The following is a 12420-nucleotide window of genomic DNA, read 5'->3' on the forward strand; positions in this document are numbered from 1 at the left end:
ATTTTGTTCCTGTAACGATTTGTGAAGGTTGAATCTAAGAACTCTTAATGAAATTTTGTATCTCTTATGAGTGGGGTGTCGAAATTACAGGACCACCCTTGACAAATTTCACCTATGTAAGTGTGGAAGTAGGCTGCTTCCTATAAGAATGGAGCTTATTCTCAAAAAAGTTTATGAAAAATCGGGATAGCACATGGCCGTAATGTGCTAGCTATTAAATCTTATGTCAGCACCATGATTGTTGTGTGTAAACAGTAATACTTTATTTCCCCTATGCTGTTGTAGTTCAAGTCTGAGACCACTACTGACTCTGGAGTAAAGGTTATTATTTTACTAAGTAGAGGTGCAATGAAGAGCACACCTTCATTATGCATAATATTATACCTTCAACTAAATTGTTGAACTCTCATAATTTAATATTAAAATGAGTGGGAGAATGTTGATGTAACACCCCATAATGTCCTCGACTAAATACCTCATTTTGTAGTATTCTAAGTAGGTTAATGATCTGAAAATCTTCCAAGTTTAAAAAGGACTTAGTCATTTTTTTGAGCTCCTAAACTTAGATGTTTTATTTTCAACCTTCCCAACCTCAAAAAGTTAAATTGTAAGTTGATTCATGATCAGGGGTGTCAAGGGTATATCCTGGGTAAGTTTCGGAATTTTTGAACTAGCATAAGGGTGAGTTTGGATGTCCAAAAAAATGAGGCCACGCGATAGGCCTGCATCACTAGGGCCATTTAACCTAATTAGGGGTTGCATCGCGAGGGCTAGTTGACCAAAGTAGGGGTCGCAACGTGATGACAGGCCAGTTCTGCATTTTTTATCCGTGATTTTAAGGGAAAATGGGTCTTTTCCTTCACCCCAATTCACCCAAAAGAAGATATTAAATGATAATCTAAGCACTTTAGGCTTGATTTCATCAGAAACTACCCCTATTACTCAAAAACAAAACCCTAGTCTCTTCCCTTAAGATCAAAGAATTCATTTTTGAGTTGAAGAATTTTAAAAACTTAAGTGTGATTCGGATTCCACTCTTCCTTCTAGGTGATCTAAGGTATGTGGGGTTTTCCTAAACTACATGGGCATGGTAAAATAACCTTAATCATGTTTAAATATTTTAGAAATCATAAATTTACAAAAGGGTTTAGATTTTCAATTTTAATTATGCATTATGAAATCTTATTGTTGATAAAGTTTTGGTCTTGAGGCCTCCCCCCTTAAATTTGATATTATATATATATATATATGTATGTGTGTGTGTGTGTGTGTGTGTAAGCATATGGTTTGAGTTTTGAAAAATTGAATCGAGAGCATTATATTTATACTCCCTCTCTTGTTATAAATTATTTGATCGTACATTGGTTTATGGATTTGGTCTTGGTGACAACTCGAAGAGTGGGCGTTTTTCTTAATTACGTAAAAGAAAGGGATGACTTAAAGAGATTGCATGATTTTTTTAAAGATACTTGACCACCATGTGTTTGTAAATTTGAATTGAGGATCTTTGACTCTATTTTCATGAATTTCAATTTACAAATCCTCTTGCACTATTTTGTATGATTTGGTGGTCCATACATGTTTCAAATGAAAGGATTTTATCATGATAACTTATGTCTTAGATTTACAACTTGCAAGTCTTGGTGTGACGACACAAAAATAGATAATGCCATAACAGGCTTAGAATAGAATAGAATCAGATTTTACTCAGACTTACAGATTTTGAATTCAGAAAGATGCATGTTCAAACAAGGCTAAAATTGGGCATAAAGAGACGTTAGGTGGTTACACGAAGAGGGTACGAGTTCAAAAAACTCATTTCTTGAAATCGTATTTTGTCGATACAGGTTATTATATCCCTAAGAGGGATTATACACTGGCCTAGTGTCCTGTAGTGTATCAGACTTAGACACTCCAACTGTTGTTGCAAACTTGGGTTAGGGGTTTAGCCACCAAGTTAAGGGTGGAATCCATATGGCCCGTGGAGTTGTAGACTTGTAGGGTGGACCACCTAACTCAGAAGTAATACAAAGATCAGAATTGTATTGATCAGAATATTTTATAACTTTAAAAGAATTGCCCATGTGTTTTGACCTATATCATACATGATATTTCATGACCTGCTCTCATCTATTTTATATCTAGAAATGCATTATTTTGGATTGCTCTCGTACCAGTACAACTGTATTGACCCCCTATATTTCAGGGTCTAAGGCTCAGTTTAGAAGTCCTGCTAAGCTTTAGAGTTTTCAGACAGAAGTAAAGAGTCCAGTTGGTGAGCCTTCTATATTCCAGAAGGCCTAATGGTTCTCAGCTATTTGTTATTTATTTTGGTTTAGGTCCACCGGGGGCCTTGTCCTAGATTCAGATAGTTTATTTATGTCGTATATAGTAGAGATTTTGCAGACTGAAAGAGATGATGTTTAAATGTTAAAATTTTATTTTAGCTTTATTAGATAGATTTTAGATTCATGACCATGATTTCGTTTATTTCATTTTCGTACCTTTTTATTTTATTTTATGAGTAGTATGCATGATAACCAGATGTAGAAGAGCATCTGAATCACTATGTTCAGGATGCTCATCACGGCTAGGGTCCCAGCTAGGGTCATGACAAACTTGGTATCAGAGCACGGTTCATGGTCATAGAGTGTTTGCAAAATCGCATTGGATAGAGTCTGGTTTATGGGTATGTAGCGCGCCACACTTATAGGCAGAAAGCTACTAGATGTTTAGGAATGTCTCCCATCTTTGTGATTTAGTTCGTGTTGTAGAGCCTGAATATCCCCTAATCAATGATCTCTTGTATTTCAGAAAAGCTATTATGCCTCCACGTCGTTCCAATGATCAGAATGCCCAGACAGAAGATGTCTATCCTACCCACTGGATGAGGATACGTAATAGAGCTCACACTTCTAATTTTGTTGCTGCTCCGGGAGTGCCTCCTGTTAACACCAGCCCACCCAAGGCACCTAGGGCTCCCTGGTCTGGGACTAACTGAACCCAACCTCCCAAGAGAGAGGTATAAAATACTGAGTTTAGACAGTCGATGCACATAATTTCATAATTGGTGGCTTCACAGGCTCGACAATCGGAGGATGTTGGGTCTGTGTCTGTCACATTCGAGGATACACAGGTGGGTTAGTTTATGAGGATAAGCCCGCCTAAGTTTACTGGTACAAAGGTAGAGGAAGATCCATAAGAGTTCATGGATGAGATAGAGAAAATCTTTTGAGTGACGCATATGGATGAAGTAGAAGGGGTTGAACTAGCAACTTATCAATTAAACTAGATAGCAAATCAGTGGTATAATGAGTGGGAAGATTCGAGGGGAGAGAGTGTTGAGCCTTCTATATGGATTAAATTTGTGGATGCATTCTTGGACCGATTCTTTCCCTAGGAGTTGAGGGAGTCCAACGCTAAAGAGTTTATGAACTTAAAGCAAGGGAAGATGAGTGTTAAAGAGTACACCCTGAAATTCAATCAACTATCCCATTATGCTCCGGAGTTAGCAGGAAATATGAGCGCCCGTATGAGAAAGTTTGCATCTGGTCTTTTGGACGACTTGGTGTTAGAGTGCAAGGAGGCGATGTTGAATAGGGATATGGATTTCTCTAGATTGTCTATTCATATACAGCAAGTAGAGAATCATAAAAAAAGAGTTGCTGAAGCAAGAGAGAAAAAAATAGGCCAAGAGGGCCAGACCAACAGACCAGAACCATAGTCAGCTGGAGAGTGGTAATTGGGGTAATAGGTGGCAGAAGAAAAAATTTTAGGGCAATGCTCAGTCTGCAGCCAGCGCTCCAGCGCCCAGACCCCCAGTTGACCGATGATTTCAGAATTTTTAGGCTAATCATGGATCTAGAATGCAGGGTACTCAATCCCAGGGCAGTGTGGCTCAGTTGTATCGGACCTTGCCACAGTGTGAGACTTGTGGAAAACATCACCTAGGAAAGTGCCAGCTGGGCACGTTGGTCCGTTATGCATGTGGCCAGTCGGGCCACTTCCAGAGAGATTTCTCTTCTGCTAGAAAGAACTTTGATGGTGCTAAGTCCCAAGAAAAATCCTCCATGCCACTACCACCTTTAAAAGGTGCTACTTCAGCTACCAGAAGCGGACGCAACTGGTTGTATGCTTTGTCGAATCGCCAAGAGGCAGAGGCCTCAGCAGATGTAGTCACGTGTACGTTACAAAATTTATCCCGTGATGTATATGTGTTAGTTGATCCTGAGTCTACCTTGTCTAATGTGACCCCATATGTGGCAGTCAATTTTGGGTTTGAGCCCGAAGTTATTGTAGAACCTTTCTCTATTTCTACTCCTGTAGGTGATTCTGTTGTGGCTAGGAGGGTATATAAAAATTATGTTGTGTCTGTTTGTAGTCATGATACTATGGAAGACCTTATAGAGCTTGGCATGATTGATTTTGATGCTATTTTATGAATGGAATGGGTCCATTCATGTTATGCCACACTAGACTGTAGAACCCGAAAGGTTACCTTCTTTTTTCTGAATGAACCAGTGATAGAGTGGGAGGGATATTCTTTAGCACCTAAAGGTAAATTCATATCTTACCTCAGATCCTGTAAGCTTATTTTCAAGGGTTGTTTGTACCATCTTGTTTGGGTTAAAGATTCTAATACTGAAAGTCCTTCTCTTCAGTCTGTCTTGGTGTTTAATGAATTTCAAGAAGTCTTTCCCTATGATCTCCCAGGAATACCACCTGATAGGGAGATAGATTTTGGTATAGATTTGTTTCCAGACACTTATCCCATTTCTATCCCGTCATATAGAATGTCTCCTGCAGAACTAAACGAGTTAAAAGAACAGTTAACAGATCTTCTTGATAAAGGCATCATCCATCCTAGTGTTTCTCCCTGGGGTGCACCTGTACTTTTTGTACGTAAGAAAGATGGTTCTCTCCGTATATGTATAGACTACCGCCAGCTGAATAAGGTCACTGTCAATAATAAATATCCCCTTCCTAGAATTGATGATCTCTTTGACCAACTTCAGGGTGCTAAGTATTTTTCAAAGATAGACCTTCATTCGGGGTATCTTTAGTTGAAGGTTAGGGAGGCTGATATTCCCAAAATAGCTTTCCGAACCTAATAAGGTCATTATAAATTCTTAGTCATGTCCTTCACATTGACTAATACCCTTGCAGCCTTCATGGACCTAATCAATAGGGTGTTCCGCCAGTTTCTAGATCTGTTTGTCATAGTTTTCATTGATGACATTTTTGTTTATTCTAAGAATGAGGAGGATTATGCCAGTCACTTTTGAATTATTATTTAGACCCTCAAAGATCATAGATTGTATGCAAAATTTTCCCAGTGTGAATTCTAGCTTAATTCTATTGTTTTCTTGGGACATATTGTGTCTAGTGAGGGAATAAAGTTTGACCCCCAAAAGATTGAGGCAGTGAGAAAATGGCCCAGACCCATGACTCTAATCGATATTCAGAGCTTCTTGGGTTTGACGGGGTATTACAGAAGGTTCGTAGAAAGTTTTTCTTCTATAGCTGCTCCACTTACCATATTGACACAGAAAAAAGGTAAAGTTTATATGGTCTGATTCCTATGAAAATAGTTTTGAGAAGTTAAAGGACAAGTTGACTACTGCACTAGTTTTGACTCGTCCAGAAGGTACAAAGGGTTTCGTTGTTTATTATGATGCATCCCGGGTGGGACTTGATTGTGTACTTATACAGCATGGTAAGGTGGTAGCTTATGCATCTAGGTCGTTGAAGGTGCACGAGCGAAACTACCCCACCCATGACTTGGAGTTAGTGGCTGGGGTGTTCGCACAAAAAATATGACGGCATTATTTGCGTGGGGTGTATGTTGATATATTTACTGACCACAAAAGTTTGCAATATGTTTTCACGTAGAAAGAGCTAAACCTCAGGCAAAGGCGTTGGTTGGAACTGTAGAAGAATTATGACATGAGCCTGCACTATCATCCGGGCAAGGTGAATGTGGTGGCCGACGCCCTCAGTAGACTATCTAGGGGCATTCTTTCACATGTAGAGGAAGGAAAAAGGGAGATGGTGAATGATATTCACTGTCTATCCAATTTAGGGGTGCAACTTCTAGATTTGGAAGATGGGGGATTAGTGGTGCATGAAATAGCAAAGTCTTCCTTGTGTGCTGAAATGAAAGAAAAGCAGGCTGGAGATCCCATCTTGATGCAGATCAAGAAAGATGTAGGTCAACAGAAAGTGATAGCATTTGAAATTGGTGTTGATGGCATTTTGAGGTACCAAGGCAGGCTGTGTATACCGAATATGGACAGTTTACGAGAGAGGATTCTCAATGAGGCTTACACTTTGAGGTATGTTGTTCACCCAGGATCTACTAAAATGTACCATGATCTTTAAACTATATATTGGTGGAATAATATGAAGCGTGATGTGTCTGATTTTGTTTCCAAGTTAGCTCACTTTCTGCCAATGAGGACTAACTACTCGGGAGATGATTATGCCAAGATGTACATTGAAGAAATAGTTTGTTTGCATGGAGTACCGGTATCCATTATAATGGATCGAGGTACGCAATTCTTATTATAGTTTTAGGGATCTTTTCAGAGGGGTTTAGGTACCCAAGTGAACCTGAGTATTGCATTTCACCCTCAAACAGATAGGCAAGCAGAGCGCACTATCCAGACCATTGAGGATATGTTGAGCGCTTCTGTAATTGACTTCAAAGGTAGTTGGGTAGATCATTTTCCATTGGTAGAGTTTTCCTAAAATAATAGTTATCATGCCAGCATTAAGATGGCTCCTTTTGAGATACTTTATAGAAGAAGATGTAGATCACCAATTGGGTGGTATGAAGTAGGCGAGACATGGTTGTTTGGGCTTGATCTCGTCTATCAAGCAACAGAGAAGGTAAAAATCATTAGAGAATGACTCAAGATAGCTTAGAGTCGTCAGAAATCCTACGCTGATATTAGAAGAAGGGAGTTGGAATTTAAGGTTGGCGATTGGGTGTTTCTAAAGGTCTCCCCTATGAAGGGAGTCATGGGATTTGGGAAGAAAGTTGAGCCCTCGCTATATTGGACCATATCAGATTTAGAGAAGGATAGATGGGGTCACTTATGAGTTAGAGTTGCCCGTAAGTCTGGATTGTGGCCATCCCGTATTTCATGTGTCCATATTGAAGAAGTGTATTGGAGATCATTAACTAGTGTTGCCTGTAGAGGATATCATGGAGACAAACTCCTTGACATATAAAGAACAACCTGTTGCTATTCTGGATTGTCAAGTCCGGAAGCTGAGAAGCAAGGAAATAACTTTGGTTAAGGTGTTGTGTAAAAATTAGAAAGTTCAAGAAGCTACTTGGGAATCAAAGAACGATATGCGTGCAAGATACCCAAACCTTTTTGAGTTAGGAGGTGATGACATGGAAGGTACCACTCCTTTACTCTCTCTATATTCCTCTTTCTTTCTTTTCCTTGGTACGTTTGAAATCATGTTTTTCTATCTACTAAGCCATCATTTGGGGACGAATGATCCCAAGGGGGGGATAATGTAACACCCCATGATTTCCTTAGGCAAATACCTCATTTCGTAGTATGCTAAGTGGGTTAATGATCTAAAAATATTCTAAGTGTAAAAAGGACTTGGTCATTTTTTTGAGCTCCTAAACTTGGATATTTTATTTTCAACCTTCCCAATCTCAGAAAGTTAAATTGTAAGTAGATTCACGATCGGGGGTGTCAAGGGTACATCCTGGGTAAGTTTCGAAACTTTTGAACTAGTATAAGGGTGAGTTTGGATGTCCAAAATAGTGTGGCATCACGATAGACCCGTATTACGAGGGACAGTTAACCCAAGTAGGGGTCGCATCGCGAGGGCTAGTTGACCTAAGTAGGGGTCGCGACGCGATGGCAGCCCAGTTCTGGATTATTTTATCCGTGATTTTAAGGGTAAATGGATCTTTTCCTTCACCCCAATTTTCCCAAAACATGAGATTAAATGATAATCTAAGCACTTTAGGCTTGATTTCATTAGAAACTACTCCTATTACTTAAAAACAAAACCCTAGTCTTTCCTAAAAGATCAAAGGATTCATTTTTGAGTTGAAGAATTTCAAGAACTTAAGTGTGATTCGGATTCCACTCTTCCTTTTAGGTTATCTAAGGTATGTGGGGTTTTCCTAAACTACATGGTCCTGGTGAAATCACCTTAATCATGTTTAAATGTTTTATAAATCATAAATTTACAAAAGGGTTTAGATTGTCAATTTCAATTATGCATTATGAAACCTTATTGATGATAAAGTTTTGGTCTTGAGGCCTCCCCCCTTAAATTTGATCTTTGTTATATATATATGTAAACATGTGGTTTGAGTTTTGAAAAATTGAATCGAGAGCATGATATTTATACTCCCTCTCTTGTTATAAATTCTCTGATCTTACATTGAGAAGCATGAACAAAATGTCTTTACTATTGTTTATGGACTTGGTCTTGGTGACAACTCAAAGAGAGGGCCTTTTTCTTAGTTATGTAAATGAAAGGTATGAATTAAAGAGATTTCATGATTTGTTGTAAGATACTTGACCACCATGTGTTTGTGAATTGAATTGAGGATCTTTGACTCTATTTTCATGTATTTCCCTTTACGAATCCTCTTACACTATTAGATATGATTTGTTGGTCCAAACATGTTTCAAATGAAAGGATTTTATCATGATACCTTATGGATTAGATTTAACACTTGCAAGTCTTAGTGTGTTGACACCAAAACAGATAATGCCATAACAGACTCAGAATAGAATAGAATCTGATTTTACTCAGACTTACAGATTTTCAATTCAGAAAGATGCATGTTCAGAAAAGGCTAAAATTGGGCATAAAGAGACATTAGGTGGTTACCTGAAGAGGGCACGAGTTCAGACAACTCATTTCCCGAAACCGTGTTTTGCCGATACGGGTTTTTATATCCCCGAAAGGGATTATACGCTGGCCTAGTGTCCTGTGGCGTATTATACTTAAACACTCCAACTGTTGCGGAAAACTTGGGTTGGGGGCTTGGCCGCCGAGTTAAGGGCGGACTCCATATAGACCATGAGGTTGTAAACTTGTAGGGTGGACAACCTAACTCAGAAGTAATACAAAGATCAGAATTGCATTGATCAGAATGTTTAATGTCTTTCAAAGAATTACCCATGTGTTTTGACCTATATCATGCATGATGTTTCATGACCTTCTCTCATCTATTTTATATGTAGGAATGTATTATATTGGATTTCTCTGCATATCAGTACAATTGTATTGACCTCCTATATTTCAGGGTCTGAGGCTCAGTCTAGAGTTCCTGCTAAGCCGTAGAGTTTTCAGACAAAAATAAAGAGTGCAGTTGGTGAGGTTTCTCTATTCCAGAAGGCCTAATATTTCTCAGCTATTTTTTATTTATTTTGGTTTAGGTTCACTAGGGGCCTTGTCTCAAATTCAAATAGTTTATTTATGTATTATGTAGTAGAGATTTCGCAGACTGAAAGAGATGATGTTTAGATGTTGAAAATTTATTTCCGTTTTACTAAACAGATTTTAGATTCATGACCATGATTCCGTTTATTTTATTTCCACACCTTTTCTTTATTTTTTGAGTATTGTTCATGATAACCAGATGTAGAAGAGCGTCCGAATCACTATGGTTTGGGATGCTCGTCCCGGCTAGGGTCCCGACTCAGGTCATGACAGTTGGTGTATATGCATTTTATTATTAAATTAATATATTAAGTGAATATGTTAGTGAGTATAAATTGTATATTATGAGTATTATTTACTTACATTTGTTAGTGGAAGAGAGTGGTCATGAGTTTCTTGAAACTCTTATAACCACTAAGTCTTTATTTGTCCATTATACTATGTAAGTATGCTTGTAAATCATGTAACATCCAATCATTCATGTACCCACTTTACTACACCTCATTCTTCCTATTCAATAAGAGGATGGATACCTCACCTATAAATAGAGGTGGTCTTGCATGTTATTGCATGTACAAGAAAATATGATAAGTGTAAAAAAGATTATAGTGTTTAGAAGTGAGAGAGAGAGTTGAGACAAAGAAAATATTCTAAGTCTACAACTATATTCACTATACAAAAGAGAGTTATTATATTAGTGAAAGAAGGAGTTGAGACAGAGAAAATATTCTAAGTCTTTAACTATATTCACTATACAAACAGAGTAAATATATGTTGAAGGAAGGTGTTCTTATATATCAGTAGGAGATATAAACAGACCTTTGGACTCTTCAACTAATTCGGAGTTGTTTGAGTTGTACATCGTGGATGGGCTGTTATAGCCTGGAGGGGACAAGTCAAGAGATATACTGCTGGATTGGTGTAGATTATGCCGCAGTGGGCTTGAATTTCCTTAAAGAAAGCGAGATATCTGTGCCTCAGCCACGAAGAAGATTATTTTATTTTCTTCACTTTTGTTCATTTTATTTTAACTGTAATCATTTATTGTAATTGTGGTATATTACACCAACATTTAGCATATTCGCCTTGCTTTTCAGATGTATCAGTACATTCATGAAGCGATCCTCTAGCATATTTATTTTCAAATGACCCTGTAAAACTAGGTCTGTATAAGCACTTTCAGATTTAGCTATATTAGGTCCATGACTACCTTCATTTTCATGTTCATCTTTATCAACATTAATAAGAAATCCCAAAGTCATATCAATAGAAAGTCTTGATGTTTGAATCTTTAAGATATCCTCAATAGCATGTAGTGGCCCTTCTGCACGCTCTCTCACTTCCCTATCTTTGCCAAATATTTCCTCCCAGTCTGCAAATATTGGTCATTTCTTAGTATTCATATTTATTGCATTCACTTGATCCTAGACAAACAATTAAAGAAAGATGACAACATCATTGTATCAATTATAAATTATGAAAATAACTGAAAGGAATATCTATATGTAGCAACAATATTCTAATAAATAGTTCAAAATATTAATTACCTTTAGAAACTTTTCCCATTCTACTGGATCATCAACAATTATGGTTGAGTCACTGTATTGGAATCTCAAACTACTTTGACCCTTTAGTAAACTTATGCTTGCATAACTTTCTCTCTTCCACGCTTTTAATTTAGAATTGATATGTGGTTCATCTTTCAATTCACTATTAGGATGAAGTTTACGCAAATAGTGCTCCAACTCCATCGGGTATCCTCGCCTGAAGGTTCCATTACCAGATCTCCTACTATTAACACATAACTCTTTTAAATCATCGACAAGAGAACTTTCTTTTGTTGGAGTCCATGTCCTTCAGGTTGAAGGTGTAGATCTTCTTGATTTTTTTGGTGGATTAAATGGAGATTTTTGGCTATCCATTTTATTTGTATAATCTTGTGAAACTAATCATCGTTAGTATTCGTTACCATGATAAGGAGCATAAGAATCTTCAAAACATTACTTAGCATCACAAAAATAAATGCTCACATATTTTACAAATAAAAAATTAAAAAATTAAAAACATAAAGTACTAACACATCACAAAAGAAAAACTAATTAAATAGTAGCTTTAATAAAATCAACGTAAAGTAATTATTTCATATATCACAAAAGCTAAAAGTTGATACACCTTATTGTAATATCAAAAACCAAAGAGGAAAACATCCAAAACACCATAAAATATATTACAAGCATGAAATAATTTAAAAGATCAATTATTTAAGTTTGCATTCCACATTAATTGAGCCAACTCACCCTTCCATGTAGTCCATTCCTCTGAAGGTTCAACAACATCAATGTTATTTTATTGATATTTTACTTGTTCTTCCATAGCAGTGTCTAAAGGATCAACTTTCATCTCTTTAAGAATAAAGTTGTGCATTAAACAACAAGCACTAATGACCCTGCTATGAATCTAAACCGAATACCATGAAGTGCTTCTAAGAATTCCCCAATATCGTTTCAAGAGACCAAATATTTTTTAATAACATTCTCATATTGAAAAGCTCTCCCCAATATTGTTTCAAGAGACCAAATATTTTTTAATAACATTCTCATATTGAAAAGCTCTTCTAGACAAGGTGGTCACCTTGTCAATCCCTTAACCAATATCTATACCCAACTGTAAGGTGAAAGAAAACTGTCTCCATTTGTATATCCTCCATTACACAAATAATAATTACCTAAAATATAAACAAAAATTTAGTTACTTTTATATAACATTATTATTCTAATATAATTTTAATGTAAGCTTGTGTATGATACTACTCTCAGTACTTTTCAAACCATTCATTTCCACTATAGTATTTCGTAATACACGATCATAGGCAGCTGATCCTTCCCAACCAAGTAATACATAAGTAAAATTGAGATTTCTATCACAAACTTCAAGTACATTAGTTGTTATTTCTCCCCTTTTTCCCCTATATCTTGGGTTGTCCTT

At 37.0% G+C, this 12420-nt stretch overlaps 1 protein-coding gene across 1 annotated transcript; it reads right to left on the reverse strand.

Moving 5' to 3' along the window:
* Positions 1–10227: 10227 nt before the first annotated feature.
* LOC107866103 lies at positions 10228–11442 on the reverse strand. The gene is made up of 2 exons (XM_047412903.1): positions 10983–11442; positions 10228–10807 (listed from the first exon to the last, which is right to left on the reverse strand). The coding sequence occupies exons 1-2, from the start codon at positions 10999–11001 to the stop codon at positions 10473–10475; spliced, it is 354 nt and encodes a 117-aa protein (XP_047268859.1). The 5' UTR covers positions 11002–11442; the 3' UTR covers positions 10228–10472.
* Between the last annotated feature and the right edge of the window lie 978 nt (positions 11443–12420).

The sequence above is a fragment of the Capsicum annuum genome, chromosome 5 (assembly GCF_002878395.1).
Source record: "Capsicum annuum cultivar UCD-10X-F1 chromosome 5, UCD10Xv1.1, whole genome shotgun sequence".
Classification (NCBI taxonomy): domain Eukaryota; kingdom Viridiplantae; phylum Streptophyta; class Magnoliopsida; order Solanales; family Solanaceae; genus Capsicum; species Capsicum annuum.